Source organism: Xiphias gladius, chromosome 17 (genome assembly GCF_016859285.1).
Source record: "Xiphias gladius isolate SHS-SW01 ecotype Sanya breed wild chromosome 17, ASM1685928v1, whole genome shotgun sequence".
Lineage (NCBI taxonomy): Eukaryota > Metazoa > Chordata > Actinopteri > Istiophoriformes > Xiphiidae > Xiphias > Xiphias gladius.
In genome coordinates, this window is record NC_053416.1 from 1,065,083 (window position 1) to 1,089,546 (window position 24,464).

The following is a 24,464-nucleotide window of genomic DNA, read 5'->3' on the forward strand; positions in this document are numbered from 1 at the left end:
GAAACAAAGATCTGATTCAAAGATTTGGCTTTTTTTTTTTTCTTTAACTTTTCTCAAAAATATTGGATCATTTTACCTCTTTGAACCTAAAACAGTAATTGAAACAGAAGCATGTGAGACGTTTAGGTGCGAAATGTCTCTGTGGTGGAACTGATACCAACTCATAGACGTCTGAGATGTGAGTAATACACACTGATTTTTTTCTTTTTCACTTGGAAGCCAAAAAGACCGACAGCCACAGTTTTAAATCTTAACAATATCTTGTATTTTAAGAGCGTCTCGTTTGTTTTTAGTTTAAAATCTTAATCTTCAAAATGACCAGTAAGTAAAGATGTGAGATAAATGTAGTGCATTAAAAGGTACAATATTTCCCTCTGAAATGTAGAAAAGTATATGGCAGCATAGACTGTAAATACTCAAACTGCAGTAACCTAAAACTTGTACTTAAGTAGAGGACTTCAGCAAATGTTTCCTAACGTGTTAGCCACCAAGTAACAGCGTGTCAGATTCTGTACTACAGCTGCCACCATCTTACCTTAATGGAAAACGCAAAAAAAGTGGACGAAAAGCAGCTTCAGTCTTATGTTTAAGATTAAAACCTGGTTTGGTTCGAAGTAAGACAGTGTACCCATGATATCTACCAAAATAAAAGCCTGTCATTACTTGCACTCACTGCTTCTCTTATTCAACCAAAGGATTGTTGACGCACATTTTCTGAAAGATCAGATTTTATCAACACCTAATAAAACTGTTAGCAACAAGGTGATACAAAACTCTGGAAGTTAACGTATGTACAGTACACATTCATTCACTTACATAAAAACTGTGTTACCAAATAAAACTCATATGTTTAAATAGAAAACAATACAAAACATACAACACATATATTCTCTAATCACTTAAAAATAATTCCAATTCACAGGGATAAGACTTGTTGGCATCTCGTCGGGACAGAAAAGTTCCTCGATCAGTGAAGTCCTGGTGTAGTCTGTCCACTGATCTAGAGTCAGTTTCCCAAGTAACAACTGTAAATAAAAACCCCGCCAAAGAAAAAGTGTAATGATTAAAGAAAAAAACTGTTTTGTCAGTTGTTGTAATTATTAAACCTTTCTCAGGTTTTGATTTGTGAGGTGAAGGTTCGTTGCTTTACGGAGAAACTACCTGTAAATTCTGAGATGTTAGATTTTATTTTCCTCAGCTGAAGAGAACCAGAACTTTATTTGAACTAGGCTGATTTATAGTTATATTTGATCATTAGCCTCCCTGTTTTCTGGTCTGCTCTTGGTTTAATTGTCCGTAAACTAAGCCTTACTTCCTCCATGTTTACCTGCTGTGTTGATATATTCTGTATAATGTAACTAATTAATCGGTAGGACAGACTCACATCACATTCTTTTTAAGACCGATGGTGTTTTCATTCACCTATTATTTAAATTCCCTTCTACTTTGCTGCTTTTTTTTAACAATGTGAAGCTACCGTCAGTGAGATTCAACACTTCCTGCAGATGTTAGAAATGAAAAACCTTCGATGAAAGGGAGGGATTATGCCTTTTGAGCCGCTGGAAGGCTTTTAATTTGAAACGTCTGTGAGTCTTAAACCCAAAATGATTTAGATTACAATGATAACAATCTTTTTTTTTCCAATTGCCATTTCTATAATATTAATTCCAACAGTTTTAGTTTGTAATAATTTATTTTTAACAATTTTGTTGCCACCAGCACAACTTGTACACACAACACTGTCTGTGTGTGGGTATTATTATTTGCCTTTTCGGGCTTTTAATGTGAAACCTCTGCTGGAAGGGTGGAGTTCACTGATGGGAACTTAACACCAACAATTAGTTGGTGTTAAAAAGAGAAACCATCGATTTTGATAACCAAGTGCCAAACATTTGGTGCTTTTATCTTCGTTAGCAGCAACAACTTTATAAAGTGATTATAAGCAAGTGTGGCCATAAAACCAAAAACAAAGAAACATATGAGTAATCGATTAATGCAAGCTTAAATTGGATAAATGAATGTTACAAATGTTAATTCATATTATGGACGTGGAAATTGCAAAAAAATATTTATATCATTGTAAGTCTTTCAGGGTTTTGGGTGAGTTTCACAAACGTTTCAAATTAAAAGCTTTCCAGTGGCTCAGAGGACATAATCCCTCCAATTCCTGTAAACGTCTTTAAACGTAAACATGTGCGACAAGGGTTGTTTGGAAATAACTTGACTTTTACTGACAGTACCTTGACGGTGGTAAAAAAACTGCTAAGCAGAAACGACTGGAAATAGTGATTGAAAACAGCATTAGTGTTAAACAGAAAACATGTTTTCAGCAGAAAGGGGAATACCACACGGCTCTGTTGTGCAGTGGAAATGTACATTATACTTAATCTACCGTCTGAGCTGTTAGAGAACAAGTAATTCCACCCTCCTTAATGTTTTTACCTGGCCTTAGTAAAGGACCATCTTTGATTTGTTTGTGCTTAATTCACGCTAGTATTTGGTATTCATGTTAATGCTGGCTTTTAGCTAAGAATCTATGGCGAACTTCTAACTGCAGCTAGAGGTTTAAATTACCACTAACTAGCTAAGCAGTAGGGGTTTCAATAATTTTGTTAGGATTTTAAACTTTTGGGAAACACGCTCCCGATCATCGGTGAGAAGGATGTCCAGACCATGTTTCTGGTGGCTCAGAACCAGCTGTCACAAGCTGTAGTAAGAATACAAAAAAAACAAATTCCCTGCTGGGAAATTTCACCCAAACACCATCCAGGGGTCCAGTGGTGAAGCCTGAAAACTTTGATAAAACAGCAGGCTGTAGAAAACAGAGGTGCTCCTACACGGGTGCAGTGGTGTTGGCCCATGAAGGGAACGAGTCCAGAGAAAACATGATGCGACCCCAACTGTTGATGGCCAGACTGATGCACCCGATCCCGATGATGTTCATCACCACGCCTGTTTTAGCCTGCAGGGGGCGCAGAGCAGGAGGAGGTTATTATGACTTCATGGGTGGGGGGTCTGAATAGACTTATTTTCCTGTCCTAACAAAACCGGGACTCACCATGTCGGACACTTTGAGGTAACCGTAGGAGAAGATGATGGCGTTGGGAGGCGTAGCCACCGGCAGCATGAAGGCGAAGGAGGCGCTGAGGGTGCAGGGGATCATCACGTACAGAGGGTTCAAGCTCATAGACTGGGACTGGGTCAGGACACACACACACAGAGAAACAGCTTTACTTCAGAAAATGTCGGTAAACTTCAGTCTATGACCCCAAATCATTTAGATTACAGTGATGCAAAACTTTTTTTGCAACTTCCATTTCTATGATGTCATTTCCAACTGTTCTAACATTCATTTATCAAGTTTTGAGCTGCAGCAATAGATTTTTTGGCCACTTGGGGGCAGCAGAGCAAGCTTTTCAGACACCACCTTATAATTATTCATGTTTTGGAAGCAGAAACCAGCAACTGTGTCAGTTTCACTAATACTCTTTTTCATTTACTAGTTAGTTCCAGTTGCCTCTACTTTGCTGTTTTTTGTATCGTTGTTAAGATCAATGAAACTCAACATTTCATTGCAGGAAGTGCAGTGTAACTGACCCCGCCCTCCCTCATTCCTCCTGTATGCTGATGACAACTGACCGTTACAGTGCTAACATACTATATCTATAGGTATTATGCGCGTATGGAAACCGTTGCGTGTTTTGGTACCATGGAGGCCAGGATGGGCAGGAAGAGTGTTGCCGTGGCGACGTTGCTGGCGCACTCGGTGAAGGTGGCGACGAGGAGGCAGAGGACGACGGCGATGGCCCAGGGAGGGATGGAGTGGAGCGGTGTCATCTGAGCGCCGAGCCAGCGGGACAGACCAGACTCCTGACAACACACGCACAAACACACAAAAACATCAGGCTTTGTTTGTTTTCCTCTGCTTCCTGAGTCCGAGCATATTAGGGCTTCCTCGTGCCTCTAGTTTCATGGCGGTGTGGTAAGGTGGCATGAGCAGGTGTGCAATTTCCAGAAATGTCTTTGCGTTTCAAAAGGTTTTCTCACCAACCAAAAATATTCTTAATTTGCAAAAGTTCCCATTTTACAAAACTGTCCTCCTTCTCCGAAGACCTGAAACGACAACCCACCTCGCTGCCCTTGGCCAGGGCGAAGCCTCCCCCCAGCAGCAGGACGATGTTCCAGGGCATCTTCTTCTGAGTCACCTGCCAGGTGAGCAGAGGAGGGGCGGGGCCTCGTGACACCTGGGACTCTGATTGGATAAAAACAAATATTCAAACTCACACGCGCAGCTCCACATTGTCCGCTGTGTGTACAGGTGTGTGCGTTACCTGTGTCAGAGCTCCTCCAGCAGCAGAGGTACCGCGGCGGCTCAGAGGGAAGAACAAACAACAGCACAGCAACAAACAGAGAGACGGTCGCATCAGTGACGAACCTGCAGAGAGAGACAGAGTCATTTAGAGCTTTCAAACGCTAAATTTATTTGCTTTTATCAAATCAGCATCCAATAAAAACCAACATACACTCATTTAGTCGTTTTGTGCATCTCTGTGGTCATTTTGTGTCTTATTGTGAGAAATGTAAATTTCATACTGAGGTTTTGGTTCAGGGGCCTTGGTCTGGGCCCTGTGGCCTGTTCAGTGATCCTTCCATGGTCCTAAAAAGCCAACTACCTATAACCTTGCACCAGGATCAATAGATAGTGTAACTAAGTATAATTCACCAACCTAAAAAAAGTTGATTAATCCTTCTATTTCCTGTTCCTCATTATGTTTGTTCTGAGATTATTCCGTAATTATTAACTCAGATCAGCAGCCAAACTCTCACTCTCCCGTCACATGGTGCAACACCAGCTGCTCCATTCATGAATGGTGATTTCACCACAGAGTATTTGTATTTGCTCGCACTCAGCGACCAAAAAGTACAGGAATATTTCCACATCCACCTCTTGTGCACGTTGTGTGTGTGTTTTTTAAGCTTTTGAGCTTTTTTTCTTTCACTCAAAGAAAAACTTCTCAGCTTATTTCATGAGGGAATTTCCACCTGCGGAAAATCTGAAAGTACAGGGGATCATCACGTACAGAGGGGTTCAAGCTCAACAAAAATATTGACCCTTTTTTAAGTTTTCACGTTTTACAGCATTTTACCAAAGTAGACTCAAGGCGTTTTCTGTTGACTCTGCTCTACACCAATAGACCCTTAGATATAAAAAATCTTCAAGTTATGTAAATTAATTACAAATGAAATGTTTGCATGTATTTCTGTGAAATGTTATAAAACAATAAAACATGGAAATGGTAGTGAGTAACACACTGTAAACAGCGTTAAAGACTCAGTCACATTAGATTTCAACTCACAAACTGGTTCCTACCATCACAGAGGATGTTATGTGATGCGTTTTAGGTTCAGCAGTTTATCAGATGCCTGAGAAATCACGATCGGCAAAAGCAAACATAAGTGAGAATTCATTTTTCCATGAAATAAAACATGGAAACCCATAAATCCTGCCGTAAAGTTACAATCATTCATTCAAAGGATCATCAGAATAAGCAGAAACCGGCAGTTTGAACCCAGTTTGTCCTGGTCATCGAAAAGGTGAAGTCCAGAAGAGTCGAAACTATGAAGTGATTTGTCAAATGATGGAAAAAATCAGGTTTCGACTGATGAACCTTCCAAAACCAAAAATGTTCAAGTTACGTTCACGTTACATCAAGTTAAGTTAATGATATTTAACAGGGAAAATCATATGGGTGGGTATTGATATTGAGTCAGAAAGTCACTTTAAAAAATAATAATAATTTTAATAAACAATAGAATATATTATGAAATACTAAGCTCAGATTTTGGTCTCCACCAGCTCCCGAGGGAAACATCTGGCTCTTTAGCTGCTAAATGCTCCGCTACGTCCACCAGCTGCTCTCTGACTGTGTCCATCTGCTGTTTGCTGCTGAGCAGGTAGTGGACAGTGGCTCTTTACAGCTGTTCCTCTGAAAACATCTGCCCGCCGCGGCCGAGAACGACGCCGTGAACAGGTGAACAATGAGCTGAAACTCACTGTGAAGCTCCATAAAGCCGAGGGGAGCTGATTCAGGTTCAGCTGGTAATTCTCTGTAGGTTCATCACCTCCAGAGACGCCTGAACATCAAACACTGTTTTCAGTTTGTCATTTCATACACTGTTATTATAAACATGTCCGTTATAGCCAATTTAAAGACAGCTGAGGTCTGCCTAGCTCCAGCTGAAGGATTGGTTACAGGTGAAAGTTGGATCAGGAGTTGTTTTCAGTGAGTGATATCAGTTTAAGTTTGGGTATGATCAGCTGTGCACGTGCAGGACGTCAGGGTCTACCTCTCAAACTGTGTAATCGCGAAACATGTTGAAATCGTTCATTTGCACAAACTGCGGGTCCAAGGTGACCGACCACCCAACCCAACCCAGCTCTTCAAAACCAGGTCAGGAGATTACGTGTATCTGTGTCCCGCTACCCTCAACCCCCTGTTTTTGAGGATTGCGTTTTGCTCTCCTCTCCAAAGCTTCTTTTTCTGATCCGTGACCTGTGTTTCAGGTCTGTAACTCTGCTGATTTTATTATTAAAAACTCTGACAAAAAATACATGACAATATATCCAAACTTTTAGGATGAGACAAAATAAGACTTCATGAAACCAAAAAGGAGAGCAAAGGGGTGGAAAGTAACCAAGTACATATACTCCGGTTTTATACTTTAGTAGTGATTTGAGATATTTTTACTTTAGTTTACATTTTATGTTACTTTATACTTATTATCCACTACATTTATTTGATAGATATAGTTAGTTTTTTCTATATCTGTATACGTATATCAGTTAGTAAGAAGCAGTTCCACCTCAATCAGCTACAGCATTAAAATATTGTGGCTGACTGATGCGTCCCCAAGCAACAAGGTGTAAACAAAGGTTCCCACATAAAAGCAAAGACACCAGTGACACGCTCTATAGCAGTGGGTGGGGGTAGTGAATCACTTCATAGGTTACCAGCCACCGTAAAACATAAGAAGCACAAAAAGGAAGCTGAGCACAACTGGGGAAGGGGGATGGGCAGAGGGCAGAAAGGCCAAAGAAGAAAGTGACAAACATCCGAGCAAGACCAGAATGAGCTTTGGTCAATGACAACGACACGATGGAAAGACTGGGAGATGGCATCTATATACTTTACTGCATAGAGCAACTTCTAACTCTTCTAACTTCTACCTTGCACTGGTTTCTGTGCCGACGTGGCAGTTTGTGTGCGAATGATGCGATTCAGTATCCTAATGTTAGTTTACTTGGTAGCATTCAGCCCCCTAACGTTGGAGGTTTACTGAGTGGAAGCAAATGTAAAGCTACGTTACACAAACTGCCTCACAGTCAAGCAGGACCGCGCTCACTTGTGTTGAACGGGACCGCTAATAGTAACCGCATTTAGTGCCAGACGCATCCCAATGGTTTTCTGATTTATCGGCACCTTCCGTGAATCACGTAATTCGGCGGTACGGTTGCTCGTCGGCTCATTGTCTCATCAGGTCCTAACGTGGCTCGTAATCACCAGGCCTCAGACTTCATTTTCTGCAGTGTGTGTGAAGATGCTTTGGATCGGGCGGGTAAGTCACTAACTGCCCACCGCCGTGGCTTGAGGCGTCACCCCTGCTGAGGGAGAACCCGCCCCTGTCGCAAGGTCACTCAGCCGGTGTAAAGGCAGCTCCTAGCGACTACATTTCACCACACGGCCGCTGTGAGTTCAGACGTTCTCTGTAATCAGATTAGCTGACGGGACATGGACGGACAGCACGACTGCTGCTTCGTCCTGAGATGATACCCTTCATTTTCTGCACTTTATTGTTTTGTACATTCAATTGTAAATGGATAAAACTGGCACCAATCTACACTCAATAACCTAGAACGATTAAAATTAAAAGTATTATAGTATGTTATAGTATTAAAAATCAAGGAGTGAAATCTCTTATTGACAAAAGTATTCAGACAGTAATTCAGTACTTTGTCGAAGCCCCTTTGGCTGCGGTTACAGCTTCCGGTCTTCGGGGTTAAGTCTCTATAATATGACGACGTATTCACGGGGCATGAGAGAAGAAGCTCCGAAGGTTTGTAATGTTTTAATTCCTTCAGCTGACCCGAAAATGTTACATTTATGAGGAGTTATGAAGAAAGTAAGATTGAAAAAAAGGTCTGTTGACTCCTGCTTCTGTTTGCAGTGTGAATCAGAGCAGAGCTGTTTTATTTTTCTCTCTTCTGAGAATTTCTTTTTCAGGTTGCCGTTTTGGGGCCGACCCGATCTCAGCCCACATTTAATAAACAGGACAAAAACATGTGTCAGGACAAACAGATCAATGGATGATGTCCACACCGTGCTCCAGATGATCACGTGACCCAGCTGGGAGAGTCTGAATGAGTGCGTATGGATAAGAAAGCAGGTGATAGGTGAGGGGGCGGGGCCAGGTGACACGAGAACTACAGGTCTTCCAGTCAGGTATGTTTACGGCCTGGAATAAAACCCCCGGTGACGTCATGTTGACATGTGAACACGGATTTCCTACTTGTGGCGGGACGGATGCTGTTCTGACAAGGCGTTCGCTGTGTGACTGGAACTGTCCGTCTTTTGCGCTAGTCTGGTTCCAGTGCGGATGAGATGTTTGCAGCTGTACAGGTTGTTGTAAGCCATCTTAACAGACACAACAGCTCTTAGATCAATGCATTTCTCTGTCTCATCATCAGGGGGTGTCAAGGTCTGACCCAGTGGCCCTCCCCTCAGACAAAATCCAGCCTAGCTGTTGGCTACGCTTTGTTTTAAGTCTACATTTGTTTACATTTTGTCAAACTATCCTCATTACAACTACGCTGAATTAGTTATTAGCAGCTCCTGTTCTCAGTGTAGCCGTGTATGTTCAGACAACTGTCACCAGATCACTGTGATGCTGAAGGAAACTTAAAAACATCATGATTCTCAGGCAGGTTCTGCAGTTAGAAGGTGTTTCTATTATTTCCAAGTGATTTTATGGACGTTTATATGCAATGGACATCAGAGACAATGGTATCATTGGGGCCATGTGGGTCACACTGATTCTATAAATATGTTTCATGTCTGAGTTATGACTCAGAGCGTGATTACTGACGCTAACTGCAGCGATCAGGCGATAGATGTTTTAAAGTACCTCAATCACCTCCATGAGCTGTGTGTCACAACCACTGCTGCTACTGCTGTTGACCGTGCTGATAAGTCATCAGCCAGACTACAATAATTAGCTTCCTGTTGTTATTAGAACACCTGTACGCACCTGTCCCCATGCACCCCTCCGCTTTCTGCCTTTATAAACACTATACAAACATATGTAGATGGTTTATAAGAGACTCTAATGTAGCTGTAAGCAGATCTAAGGACATTTAAGTCTTTATGAACGTTCGGTGTTTGTTCTACTTATTTTCTGTTATTCCATCCTGTGTTTCACTGTGTTGTGGTTCATCGTCTGTTCATCCAGCAGCCTCCACTGACGGAGGAGTTGGAGCCGGTGACAGAGACGCTGATAAACACTGAGATCTGGTCACAGCTGCACCAGAGTCTGTCAGGAACCGTTGATTACATGTTACTGATTATAAATGCAAAAACAAAGGGGTGCCGGGTGATTGAGGTGGGGGTGGAGGTTAAAGTAAAGAGTTGCCAGATTATACCAACACTTGACTGTTAATGCTTTCGTGTGATTCGAAGGAAATCTGCTTGGCGTCTCGGTTTTATTTGGTTTTGCTGTATTTGTGGTAGAAGTTGGTCAGTGTTGTTTGTTGCATGTAAACACTGGCATCACGCCGCAGGCTCTGGTTTACTGAGCAGACCGAAAATAAACAAACCAAATGATCTGAACACGGTCTGAGGCCTTTTCTGCAGCTTTACTTAACATTCACGGGAAAACAGAAGCCCCTCAATTCAAACCTTAAACCTCCATTTAACTTTCCAGATTCAGATTACAGGTGGAATGATCACGACATAAGCACCTTTAAGCCTTTAGCTTTTTATGTCTATCAGGTGGGTTTGTCGTCTGTTTACCGCCTAAAATCATTTAGTAAAAGCAGCTCACCCGTAAAACGCTGCTGAAGCCTCCGTGACTCAGGATCAATGATCTGATCACGTCAGAGAGAATCAGAGACCAGTCACAGGAGGCAGGTCCCTGCAGGACCACTAGTCATTAACTGGAAAAGTTTGTTCTCTGCGATTTCCTTTTTTCAGTCAGATAATTATCAAAACAGAGAAGACGGCTCTTGTCTAAAGACTTAAACCACGTTTAAAAAGTCAGACTCTGAGTCCGTGAGGAATGGCAACCCCTGGGACCTGCAGCCTAACAAAACGGACAGGCGGTCTCAGATCTGCGTGCAGTCCAGTACCACAGGTCAAACCCGCAGCTGCTGACGTGACACCAAAGTTTACCGTTTGTACCCAGGACACGTTTCCTCTGTTTGTTCTTCGCCTCCGATTCCTGTTTGTTCAGGGATTTTGTCCCGAGGCAAGGTCTGCGTTAAACAGCAGTTTGGGTTCATTCATTCCTCCGAGCTGAATCTTTTTCCACTTTATATTAATGCAGGACCAGTGCTGAACTCACACACACACACACACACACAGACAGGGAAATGTTAAACAGACAGCAGTTAAACGATCCTCCTCTGTGATGACTGAATCTGGTGCTGCAGAGACTAAAGTACAGTCCAGACTGTGCAGATAGAAATACAGAGGAAACACGTTCGTAGGTTTCTGGTGCTAAAACTGCAAATGTTAGAAAAACACCTGGAGCAAAAGACAAGTTTGAATCTGAACTTTTGTGATGTTTCTAGTTTTTTCCGGCTCCCTCTTTGAGTCCACCTGAAGGACTGCCACCGAGGTCAGTCTTCCTGTACTGGACTCGGTCCTTCTGTACTGGATTCAGTCTCCCCGTACTGGACCATATTCTCTTGGTACTTACTCGGCCTTGGCGTTGAAGACGTGCGTGGCCCAGCCGTCCATGAAGCGGGGGTCTCGTGTGAACCACAGCGCCACCATGAGGATGAAGAGTGCCAGGACGCTGACCTCTCCGTAACTCATCGGTCCCAGACGACGATGCTCGTCCCTGATCACCGTATACGCCGCTTTTTCCTTCTCTGATTGGACCGTCCCGCAACCCCACGTCCTCCGCAGGCTGCAACAAGACAGCAGATAAAAGTCAAAACTTAAGCTTTAGTACCTTTAAAGAACAGGGGGAAAGTTTTGTCCTTCATCATGTTTATGGGTAATGTTGTCTTGATGTGGAATCCACCAACAAAAACAACCTCTGCTGCGAGATCGAGACAGCAAATCATCTGCATGTAACTAACACTAACATTTCACAAAGTAACGTCTGAGGACGTGTCACGTTACGTTGACAGGAACGTACAGGTCGGTCAAAGTGAAATCTGCTGGTTTTATTCTGGGGGTTTTGTTGAAGCGACTCACTTGCAGCCGATGTAGAGGAACTGCAGCCAGAACCAGGCGAACGTCAGCATCAGCACCATGGTGGGGAAGGCGAACGCAAACCAGGACGCAAAGTTGATCACGTCGCCGTTCTGAGGGAAGAGTCTATGAGAAAGAACCAGACAGGAAGCTTTAACTTCACAGTAAAACAACCTGCCTCAAAAACACAGACACTGAGCCACAGACGGAGAAGGAAAGTCAGAGTACTGAGAGACGGTAGGAACACACTGTCGGTTTGAGTCTGGACATGAGCTTTGTGTCAAAAACCAAACTACAGAACTACACCAAACTTTTGAAGTGTATGACTGTATCATTTACTGTCTGAAGTTGCTGATGGTGACAATAGATTAAAGTCCATTAACCTATGAAGTTAATTTTCAACTATTTTGAAAATTGATTCATCAATTGTCATTTTTCAAGCAAACGTGCCAAACATTCGCTGGTTCCAGTTTCTCTGATGTTAATGGTTACCAGCCGCGACGGTATCTGTGTGTGTGTGTGTGTGTGAGTGTGTGTGTGTGTGTGTCATCATGGTAAAATCTGGTCCTGGAGACACCTACTGTAACGGAACCTACCACAGAGGTGGTTTTGAGGACTTGGGCAGGTGTCTGTCTGTCTGCGGACAGATTTTGTCAACGCGATACAAGATACAGTCACGAAGCTTTAAAGGTCTGTAGTTGAGATCAAAATGAAGGTGAGTTCGTCAACATGTTGACGGGCGTCGCAGCTGGTGTGACCGTCTCTAGTTCCTGCTTTTCTCTATTTTCTATCACAGCAACTGAACCTCGTTGGGTTCTGGACTGTTGGTCGGACAAAACAAGACGTTTGAAGACATCAGCTTGAAATTGCGATGGGTATTTTTCACCATTTCAGACAATTAATTGTTCTCTGCAGCCATCATCATCTAAACCAGAATCCACGGGTCACAGACACGCTGGTTTTCCGGGATAGCTACACTTTGACAGTAATAAATTCAATAATGACGATAGCAGCGAGTGTCAGAACGACGCCCGTGTGTGTTTCTATCTACGTGACTTGGGTGCTGCTACTGGGTCAACCTGGGCAGAATATCTGCATCTGTGTATCAGCACGTACTGGCTCATCTGTCCGATCAGAACCAGGTTCGGTCCGGTTCCTGTCAGAGTAGCGATGCCTCCGATGCTGGCAGCGTAGCACACACACAGCAGGAGGCCTTTGCTCAACCTCCTCCTCTCCTCCTCCACGTCGCTCAGCTCCTCCAGCTCCATTGGACAGCAGGCGTCCTCCACGGACACAAGCACTGCAACACACACAGTAAAGGACTGTTATACATGTTGTAGTTCATCACCTACAAATAATGAACTAAACTTCCAACTTTTGTCTCTGTTTTCTTGAAATACTATGACTTTTTCAAAATGTTTCAACTTTTTTTCTTGAAATATTACCTCTATCAAAATATTACAAATGTTGTATTATTATATTATTCCCGAATTATTACAACTTTTCTTTTTCTTGAAAATGGCAAGTCCCTTGAAAATTAAGATTTTTTCAATTTATTAATGCTTTATTCTTGAAATATTATGACTCCTCCAACAGTTTTTAGATGAATTTTCCTCCCTCCACGCAGCCGTTGTTTTCAGTCCCTCAGTGAATCTCCTCTGTGGACTCACCGGGCCCTTTGCCGGTGCTGTCTGATGGAGGTTTGTCCTGCGGTGTTGGTTTGACAGTCTCCTGTCCGTCCATCTGGCCCTCTGACAACACTTTATCCTCAGGGGACACGCTGTCTTCGAGGTTGCTGGTTTTCTCCGAGTTGCCTTGTGTCTGGATTGCCCCGCTCAGACCTGGGAGGAACCACACATAAAATACTCATTGAGTTCAGTGTCAGACTGCAGCAAAACTTTTTAGGTATTAAATTTGAAGAATCCGCGGGTCTTTCATGTCACGTTTGCAGAGAGTCAGGAATCTGAAATTGACCGCTGACTTTCCGAGAAGCTATCATCTGGTTGAGTTCTTCTGGCTCTCAGTAAACCCCACTAGATCCAACTACCATTGAGCATCAACACTGTCAGTCTCTGGAAGAACCACATTTTCCTTTTTCAGGCAATGGAATTTTTTTCTGAAAGAGGACTGTGGATTTGCACCCCATATTTATTACAGCGGATGAGACAATAGCATCGGTCCTTTGAGAAAATCACCAAAACATCGGTTTACGTTCAAGCGACAAAGCCCTCTAGTGGCCGTATGAATAATGTCGCTTTTCCGTCAGGAGCTGGAGAAAACAGTGTTACGTTGTTATATGGTTCAACGAAACATGGCCAATGACACGAGAGACCGCTGTTCGTTTCCTGATTTGCGTTGGTATCTTTTGACTCTGATTACGATTGTTCTGTTAAAATCTTTGCCTAACCCTAACCAAGTTTTTTTTAGTGCCCAAACCTGACCAAACCTTAATCATCTCGCCATAGGATCAGAAAGTGGTTTTATTTCTGGTTACAGTTTGAAAGGAACACACAGATATCGCTCTGCCAATCAGAAAATGCTTCTCTGTGTCGTTGGCAGTGACAAGCGACGTATTTTGTAGTTTTATTTGCACGACTTGTTGAGTGGACCCGTGCTGAGGACTAGACTTGCACAGGGCCAGAACGGAGAGAAGGGAAGACTACAACAACCAACATTTAATGCAACCAAAATATACATAGATTATTAAAAACGCTTAGGGCCTCAGCGTGCGTCAAATGTAATGCTTGTCATATTGTCTAATTGTGTCTGAAAGCCTGTCCCCCCACACTTTTTCAACGGTGGAATTGTGGTAGGTGCAACTTTTGTAACTTTCTGAAACAATTAGTCCATCAGGCCCAGTTTACGTAGTGATCCACCTGGTGTGTTGAAGTGTGAAAGCAGGAGCAGTTTGAACTTCTCTGAAGCTCCATGTTTAGACATGCTAGTAACATGGTTCTACGGACGGCAGTGTCAGTCGGTTGGTCAGTCGGTCGGTAGGTCGGTCCACTATATTGGTCCAGACTGAAATCAACAACAATTGGATCGACTGTGATTAAATTTTGTGCAATTATTCAGGATCCCCAGAGGATGGATCCTGCTGATACTGATGATCCCCTGACTTTTCCTCTTGCGCCACCATAAGGTTGACATTTATGTCTTTTAACAAACTGCTTTGACTAGTGTTCGAATTATTGCCATGTGGTTTGGTACAGATATTCATGGTGTCATGGTATTCATGGTATTTTAATCCCAGGACATGAATGTTTTAAAAATCCTCGCTTTGTAGAATATCTGTGCATGGAAAAATATGGTTTGATTAAGAGGAAAAGATTAGGAAAAGGATTGTAGTTCAGGTTTATAAAAAGGTGGACATTAATCATCTCTGCCAGGGAGGTTCTGTTTGTTTGTTTATCTGTCAGCAGGATTACGCAAAAACTACTGACCCCGTTTGCACCAAACTTGGTGGAGGGATGGAGCGTGGGCAAGGGAGGAACCCATTACATTTGGGTGCGGATCAGATTAAAGGGGCGGATCCAGGAATTTTTTAAATCCCTTTCCTTAACATTGCCAGATAGGGCCTTCTGTTTGGCCTTGGCGGGGGTATGCGCTCCACTGAACGCCATTCTAGTTGCAGATCTGTGGCAGAACATGAACTCTGGCCTCCTGCATGACAATCTCATATAGTACATGCCCCTCCACCACAAGCGCTTCCAGGGCCTCACTCCTCTCGACATTAAGGTCACACTTTCTGCTTTGGTACCGAATAAATCAGTCTCCACAGATTCATCCGGTAATGGGCTGGTTTTTCTAAAGCAGGACGTCTGACCTATGTGGGTTCAGCAAACAGCGCTACACCACTTCTTATCAATTGTACCGTTCTCCAGGATGTTCGGAGCATTGGTTTGCAGGATGCTGACGGTTTTCTCCTGATGTTCCTGGTTTAGAACGACAGTCCTGCTCTGGCTCTTGGAGGAGGGTTCAGGGTCTACATTGCTGTGGAGCTGGTCCAGGACAGCCTGGACAATGGGGACCATCATGGCGGTGGTGGCCGTGTTGCTGATCCACATGGACAGGAAGGCTGTCACTCCCATGAACCCTAGCATCAACCTGGGAGACAGAGGAAAAGGAGGTGGTGAAAGACACGATGCTACAATGATCTTCACCCATAAGTGAGACCAAAGAAGCAGCGCTGGGACTAGAGGAGTTTAAAGCACCAAAAGTACGTACTGAACCTTTATGACCAGTGAGCTTTGAGTTGCTTCAGGTCGCTTGTGGATGATGCATTGGATTCATTTTTCAAAAAATATTTTTTTTGTTTATTTGCTGAAGCCACGTTTATTTAATCATGATCCTTATTTTATTTTACCGAGATAACATATGTACATGACATGTTATGTTGATATTCAGCTTTACCTTATAGTAAACTGAAAGCTAAAGGTTTTCATGCTTTTTCTGCTGTAGCTGCTCACCTTTGCAAAAACTTTTCCCAAATTCTCACAATGCTAACATGCTAACAACACATGCAAGAAGAAATGTTTGTTTAAATGTTTGCATTTCAGCATTCAAATGATTGATAGGCATTATAGGATGGAAGCCCAGCCGGCCCAATGTGGAGCTGAAGATGATAAATGACAGCTGCTTCCATTTAGCTAACAATGTGACCACTGATTTTAAGGATGTAAGAACAGAAACGTGGCTCCATTGTTCAAAGATCAATCCTACCTCATCTTTCTGCTACACAGGCACTGAAAAGGTCTTTCTCCCAAGAAAATTTACACAATCTGCTATTTAGAGGAGAATCATACTGGATTTACTGGTTAAAAACCTTAACACCTCATGGTCTCTAAACTGAAATTGATCATAAATGCTAATTTTTAACTTCATAGATGTAGTGATTTATCAATTTTTCCATCATGAGGTTTGGACTGGTTTTCACAGCAATGGTTGAACAGAACTGATTTAGTAATGGCCACAGTAAATGAACACAGGCCCATATGTCTGCTTCTTTGTAGGCGGACACACCTTGAAAAGGTAGCGTCTTTGTGGTGGGTCTCTTGATGTCAAATATATATATATGTAAATAGAAATGCTGATGTATTCTCTCAACCTTTTCCTGTGCTCAGTGACTGCGATGAACTCGAGAGTATCCTCGTCACTGACTGTGGATTACCACCAGGTGTGGGATGTGTACGCTGTATTTATAAGGCTGTGTCCGACTGTTGTCTTGAGCAGGTACATGTACTGGTGAAACGCTGGTTATAAATTTAAATGACTGAAACTTCAGTTACTGTAATTACCAGCTTCTCCGAATCACCGTTTCCTTTTTACTTCTTTTGTCTCATGTAACGTTCGGTCACTTTTTGTGCTCGGTGTTGTATATATAACGTCCCCCTTACCTTACCTGTGTGTTGTATTAAGCTAATTTTGTGGCATTATTCTGAAATATTTGGTGAGAACTGGCATCATAAGCTCCTTAAGTCTGCAAAGGGCAGGTTAACGCAGACCAGGGTACTCACAGGGCGGGTCGGACCCCGACCAGCAGCAGCACTCTGAGTGCGATGCGTTTGTGGAGGTTCCAGTGCTCCACGGCCACGGCCACCATCAGCCCCCCCACAAACAGCATATTGGTGTCCTTCAGGTACTGCATACACACCTGCATGACGACAAAGACCCAAACGATTCACAGAGTTACATTGAAAAGGGACAAATCCAAGTGCTGACTGGAAATCAGTCAACAAAGGTCCAGATTGGTTGTATTTGGAATGTAATGGGATTAAGTTAGTTCAGAATTAAGTCCTTTTTCATGAGGTGTTTAGATATTTTTGTCAACCTCAACCGACTACACACTCAGTGGCCAGTTTATTAGGTACACCTCTATGATGTAATGCAGTTCAGTACGACAGCACTACCATAACATCTGCCCTTACAGAGTTCATAATGTTCTTCTTCTTTTTGTTGACGTCGTCGGAAACGGTGGTGCTGTACTTGGAGGTCCTTTTTGCACATTGCACAGGTGTACCTAATAAAGTGGACACCGATGTGTGCGGTAATTCGTTGTTCAGGCCTCTACTGTGAAACCGACAGACGTTAGAGGAAAAGAACAATTTTAACCTAAATACAGTTCATGCTGGAAGGAATACTAAGGAGATAACGGTGCTTCCACAGCATCTAATTTAAAAAAGGGACCATAAGTTGCATTCGGTCGATTGGTCTCGTGATTTTAAGTTCTGAATGTGAGAACTTGACATTTTAAGTCGATCTAACTGGTGACTAATCACTTTGAATTAATATGAAAAATTAGTCAACTGATCATTTATATTTCTAAATCCTAACAAGTTATTCTTTTGCCAGAGAATGTAGCTGCTGTTTTTACAGTGCAGAGACTGTAGTTGTAGTTGTACAGTGTGCGTGCGTGTGTGTGTGTGTGTGTGTGTGTCCGGTCGTACGTCCTTGGACTCCATGATGCCGAGGACGGGGAACAGGATGGTCGGCAGCAGCGCCGTCACCGCCAGCGGCAACACCTCAGTGCACCAGTACACCGCCATGAGCGCTATGACATAAGCGCAGGCTGCTTCCTGCGAGCGCGCGCAAACACACACACACACAAAGAAAAACATTTAACATTAACAAATTCCTACAACCAAGAACATAAGTCAAGTTTCCGTCTGTATTTAGTTCTATTTTTTCTTTATATATTTCTAGGAAAGCTGCAGAAGAAAATGTGAATTAAAGCTTGTTTCCCTCCACTGCTGCCGTGTGAATGACAGCCGGCAAACAGCTGGGGGAGCCGATTCTCCGGTCGCTGCCTTTAAACCACCACAGAAGAAGAGGACGCGGCGAGAGAGACTGTCCTCCCACAAAAAAACGACCCCATCGGTCGTTGTTGCAGCAGGTTATTGTGACCAGTAGTCGTATGTTGCTGTTGAGCGTCGCGTGAGACGTCATCAATGTCCGAAAACAACATGTTTACGTTTAAGTGACAGGGCCCCCTGGTGGCTGTTGTAATAGTTACAGGAGCAAAGGCATCATTACGGACTGTCCCAGTAGGGAGGAGGTCGGGGCGGATGGATGGGTCAACAAAAACATGCCTGCCACCGCTACGCTCCCATGGGTCCTGTCCGAGCGTGGGGACAAGCCATCTGTAAGGTCGTTTAGGTCGGAGGACTTGTTGCAATTAGACGAGGTCGTTGAAAGAGCTGCAGTCAAAGCTCGGACGACGGAAAACCGTGTGGAGAACACGATGGAAACCTGACGTTTCCGCTGGTTCCATGTGTTGATGTGAGGAAGGTTCCAGTCTCCTCACGGCTCCTCACACAACTGATGGTTTCCTCTCTTCACGCTTCGCGTACGTCAGCGTTTATCACTCAGTCTGTTTCACTCTGACTTTCATCCACACACCAACTTTTATACTTCAGCCAAGCATAAAAACCTTTTTATTTTCTAGTTTTTCCAATTTTTATGTGCAGATTGGAAATCTGCATGGAAACCTGAGGATGGAGACACATTAAATGAGGTGAATTGAAGGATGGCTCTAACCCTCTGCAGCGTCGCCCTTCACTAAACTTTATTCTTATTTATCAGGGACTCATGACACATAACATAATCTTCACACCGAGAAGTTCTGCTATCGCTCCAATTTTTGCTGAAAATCAAGTGTTTCGTGTTGTTAGTTGATGGCGGCTGTGTCACACCAAATATTCAAAACTTTTGTCCACTCAGTCACACCAGTAACCAGGAATTAGGGCTGTACATATTGATTATTGCTGATTAATCTGCTCATTACTTTTATTGTTTGGCGTAACATGTCCAAAAATAATAATCCCAAAATGTTCAAACCATTAGAGGCACTCAGCCTCATATCTGTAGGCAGGAACATAATTGTCTGCCCCATAAGCTCCAAAATGCCACAATATACACACAACCCTTGATATAAACTCAGGCTCAGTCCAGTCTCAGAATTTAAGACCGAACGTTTCCCCTCGTTTGACGGGCTGCTTGAATAAACCTTAGATTAAGTCGTTAATCTGAGGTGAGGTTCAGAGCTTCACTTTGCTCCGTTCCAGATCAAACACATCAACCTTTCCCATCGAATCCGAAGGCGAAGGCTCCAACAACCCGCTCTCACATCTGTATTCTCGTTATGTAATAAGATGTAACGCTGTAAAAACAAAAGCTGTTTTTGTAGAGAATGGGAGAAGTGTTGATACGGACTCACGCCGTGGGCTCCGAGGGGGCTAATCCTCACGTGCACACCTGTCGGGGCTGTGCACGTGCCTCTACATGTGGGACTTCGCAGCCCGTCCGGAGGTGCGAGGTTTTCGTGTTCATTCACCTGCTGGACTCCAGAATCCAGCTGTGACGCCGGCGACCCAACGTTCGCGAGACCGACGGGACTGAGGGACAAAACCGGAAACGTGAGACTAAAAAGACTGAAAACACACACACACAAGCTGAGGGAGGCAGAGTCTGAAACGCCCGTGTGTGTGTAGCGGTCTGTTGTGGAGGATTTAACAACCGGAGAAATGACCTGGAAGGATTTCAGCAGACTTAATTCAAAGGATTCCAGCCGGTTCCCCAAAGAAACGGAATTTGACTTTATTTTTCCAGTTTAGTTTCTCTGATGAAAACATAAAAATATCTATAAATGAGGGAGGCACATCATCACCACTTTACATTATTGTTTTCATCATTTATAACCAGTGTATAAAGACGTGATAACTGGTTTCTGACAGACTCTGGTGCAGCTGTGACCAGATCTCAGTGTTCATCAGCGTCTCTGTCACCGGCTCCAACTCCTCCGTCAGTGGAGGCTGCCGGATGAACAACAACACAGTGAAACACAGGAAGGAATAACGTGAAATAAGTAGAACAAACACCGAACGCTAATAAAGACTTAAGAAGACTGTAAACCTGCTAACAGCTGCTCTACAGTCTCTCTTTTTGGAATCGGTGACGGATCCATTCGGTTTCCTGCCATTTCCACTCTCGGAACATTTGTAGGCTTGGACTTGGAGCGCTCGTTGTGGTCTCGGTGAAATACTGGGAGAGCGCTTCACCAGCCACCCTGACCCCCTCTCGGACGGTTTTGTTGTATTTAAAGCGGCGTTTTAGGAGAACACGTGAAGCTGCATGTGATGAAAGTGAGAACACGGGGAGGTTCTGCATGACAACGAGGGGAAACGACCTGTTACGGAGACTCTCTTATTCTGCCTCTGCTGCTGAGGCGACGACTGGACCGACTCTGTCCAAACAAACTTCAGTCATGGAAAGACAAAGAAACCTGCACAGCGTCTCTCACACACACACACACACACACACACACACACACACACACACACACACACACGCATGCACGCCTTGAGGATGAGTCCATGAAGTGCGGGTTTCTGTGAAAAGTTACCGGAGCCTTTTAGGAACAGAGTCTGGACCAGACCGTGTCCCAGTTTAAGTCCTGCAGGAGCTTTTACTGGTTTTACTGTGACACTTCTTAAGAAGAGAGGGAGGTAGATTCCTCATTAAACAGCTGGTTGAACCTGACAGAAACACAGGATTCACAGTTCAGAATAATGGAGAAGTCTCCACATGATCATTTTTAATGAAAATATTTAAAATGCACTTTCAACAGATTTAGAGAGATCTGATGAATTTTAAGTCCAAAAGCAAAGGGAGATGTATTGTTCATTTAATCCAGGTGAAAAACTGGAGGAAAAACCTCCATCAGGACTGAGCCGTCCTCTGAATTTGGTGCTTTAACAGGAACCGGTTCACGAGGAAACAGTAAACGTGGTCACAAATGTCAAAGAATCCCCCCAAAGTGACAGGAATCCGCTCCAGACTGGTGTCAGAACCTTTCCGCAGAGATCTTTCAGCCAACCCACAAACGCTGGGGAGCTAAACACAGCGGAGCGTTTACTGTCAGGTCTGATGTAACGTGATTATTGATCATCATCGTGGAAGCAGAGAAGTGAAGAACGACGCCAACGGAGCGGGAACTGGTCTGAGCTGCTCATTGGAGCCGAACTCGTCAGTAACGTCGGTGTGAAGGTGAATCTTCAGTCGGTTCGGCTTCAGTTTGTCAATCGGTGACAGAAGCAGCGAGCACAGGCCGGGTCCCCCCCAGGGAGGAAGCCCGGCACCTGGACTCACAAACCCCCTGCTCCCCCAGTCCTCAGCTGGTTAGTGGTGCGGGTCAGTTAGCCGCAAACCCGTTCCCGCGTTAAGGCTCCTTAGTCCACTGATCACTTATCAATAAACTGGTTCAGCTGCATCAACCGGTTGGACATTAACAGACTTTAACTGGACAGTTGGCAGGAAAGTGGTTTATGTAACTGGTTAATTCGTGATATCGGTAATTTGCAATCTGGCAAATTTAACTGGTCGGTGCTCAGTAAACCAGTCATTTAAACTGGTCATTACTCAGTAAATCAGTCATTTAAACTGGTCGGTGCTCAGTAAACTGGCTATTTAAACTGGTCAGTACTCAGTAAACCAGTCATTTAAACTGGTCAATGCTCAGTAAACCACTTATTTAAACTGGTCAGTGCATAGCAAACTGGTTATTTAAACTGGTCAGTACTCAGTAAACCAGTCATTTAAACTGGTCAATGCTCAGTAAACCACTTATTTAAACTGGTCAGTACTCAGTAAACCAGTCATTTAAACTGGTCAGTACTCAGTAAACTGGTCATTTAAACTGGTCAGTACTCAGTAAACCCGTCATTTAAACTGGTCAGTGCTCAGTAAACCACTTATTTAAACTGGTCAGTGCTCAGTAAACTGGCTATTTAAACTGGTCAGTGAAGGGGTCTCACCGTGGTGCTGACAGCGAGCGGCAGCAGGATGAACGGGCTGCAGACCAGGACCACGACGCCCTTCAACTTCCAGACCTGCTGCAACAGTTTCACCCGCAGAGGAAGAACCGACATGGGTGAAGGTGATGAAGAAGAAGAAGAAGAAGAAGAAGAAGAAGATGATGATGATGAGTAAGTCTGTACGACTCTTCCAGAGAACAACTGTGCCAATGAGACTCGTCTCACTCTTTCTGCTGCCCTCTCTCTCCCTCTCTCTCTCTCTCTCTCTCTAAAACATTTGTGATGCGTTTCACAGTCGACACTACACATTAACCTCAGGTGAGTTACTACACTCTCTCTCACACACACACACACACACACACACTGTGTCCCTGCAGACTTTATCCAAACTCTGACTAGAGTAAACACAGAAAAAGAAATCAGATCTGTTTACGTCAGGCCGAACTCACCTTTTATCTTCCTGCACAACTTCGGCCAATCAGCTCATTATCCACCCTTCATCTCAATGTTCGCAGTTCGTACCGACGCGGCTTCTGTTGGATGATTCACCGGCACGTTTCTAACTGCGGCTTTAAACTTAAACCTCTCTACTTTGCATCTGTCCAGTGGAACAAAGTCTGTGTTGTTTCACCCTCTTTCCCTCTCTGTGCAGCGAGGGCCCCCGGTCTGAACGATGGCTTCTCGTTAATGTAGTTTTGGTTCATAGCTGTTTCTATTAATGAATTTACTTCCTTCAGATCCTGTGATAGTCCCAGCTGTCGTCCTAGAACCGCACAGCGAGGTACCACATCATGGTCCAACAAAAACCGCCCCTGCCTAAAAGCTTCTTCTTCTTATCTACAGCGTTACTGACGTTTTTCAGAGTTTACACAAGTTTCTATCCATGTGCTTTGGACATTTTATGATGCTGCGGGCCCCGGAGTCAAATTCACCAACTGAATCTGGATTAAAGTTGAGGTCCTCTCTCTCTCTCTCCTCACTCTTACCTTTGCTCGCTCTCCTCTCCATCCACCGTCCGTCCGTCGTCGCTCAGTGTTTGTTCCCTCGTCCTCCTGCTGTGTTAGGACGGGATGGAGCCTCACTGCAACCAGCTGAGTCTGACGGAGACCCTCAGAGAGAGAGAGAGAGAGAGGGAGAGGGAGGCAGAGCTTGCGTTCATCCAGAAAACCTACGATCTGGATATTTCAGACAAAAAGCAAAAGCAAAGTGAAGAAAGACTCACTGGCATTAGACCACACAGATCAATGCAGTCACTCTGATCCAATAAAAATACAAAAACACGAGTAACCTGACTGTTGTAAATCCCGTTAGACGGTTTCACCTGGCCCCACATCCAATCCAAGGGAAATAAAAAGGACAAGAGAAGATAAATAGATAAGATACTTGATATGTTGGAATTAATACTTCATACAGAGTATAAATATACTATACATACAGGCACAGTAGGTTGTTAGATAAAATATACATTGTTTATGATAATAATCCACGTCCGTATCCAGTGTCAAGGCCCAGTAATAAGAGAGGAGCTGAGCAGCGGTGGGAAGTAACGAAGTGCGTTTGTTCAAGCATTTTACACTTTTTAAGTGCAGTTTGCAGCAACTTCTCCGTTTTATGCAGCTTCATACTTCTACTCCGCCACGTTTCAGAGGCGAACACTGAACTTTTCCTGCACTTCGTTTCTCTGTCGGCTGGAGAACCTTTTTTTAATTTAAATTTTACATCAAAAAAATATGATGAGCTTAAAAAATACAACACGATACCCCCTTTAAAGAAATCTGCGTCTAGTTGGGACGTCTCTGTCATTCTTCAGTCTCTGACTCTTTATCAGTTCCACCAAAGAGAAATTTCTCCATTAAAACTTTCACACGTTTCATTTCAATAACTGTTCAAATGATCAATATTTCACTAAAGATCAAAGATCAGAGAAAAGTCCAGAAACTGAATCCAGATCAGTGAATCAGACCTGACGAGCCCTCGGGTTCACCTGGTGACCCCCTGGAGGGACCCGGCCCCCAGGTTGGGAACCAGTGGACTAAACCATCTACCTGTATATGACGTAGCTAAAAGCAGCTCCACCAGTAAAACGCTGCCGAAGCCTCCGTGAGAAAATACTGGAACTACAGGAAGTACTTTTACTGTGATACTGGAATTACAGGAAGTACTTTTACTGTGATAC

The 24,464-nt window shown here is 43.7% G+C and overlaps 1 protein-coding gene across 1 annotated transcript; it reads right to left on the bottom strand.

Annotated features, from left to right (window-relative positions):
• Positions 1-91: 91 nt before the first annotated feature.
• slc13a5a (solute carrier family 13 member 5a) lies at positions 92-22,609 on the bottom strand. Its single transcript, XM_040150351.1, has 13 exons — positions 22,289-22,609; positions 17,924-18,052; positions 16,994-17,130; positions 15,352-15,584; positions 13,148-13,318; positions 12,594-12,777; positions 11,481-11,603; positions 10,975-11,187; positions 4,332-4,435; positions 4,131-4,252; positions 3,709-3,870; positions 3,059-3,196; positions 92-2,962 (listed from the first exon to the last, which is right to left on the bottom strand). Exons 1-13 carry the CDS (start codon positions 22,595-22,597, stop codon positions 2,834-2,836), a joined length of 2,154 nt encoding a protein of 717 aa, XP_040006285.1. The 5' UTR covers positions 22,598-22,609; the 3' UTR covers positions 92-2,833.
• Positions 22,610-24,464: the final 1,855 nt, after the last annotated feature.

Coding starts and splice junctions, on each gene's coding strand:
- slc13a5a (XM_040150351.1), bottom strand. CDS start 22,597: ATGTGTAGTGTCGACTGTGAAACGCATCACAAATGTTTTAGAGAGAGA. Junction 4,436..10,974: donor GTCTTCAACGCCAAGGCCGA/GTAAGTACCAAG, acceptor CTCTCTCTGCAG/GTTCGTCACTGATGCGACCG. Junction 3,197..3,708: donor TGCCCATCCTGGCCTCCATG/GTACCAAAACAC, acceptor GTCCTGACCCAG/TCCCAGTCTATGAGCTTGAA.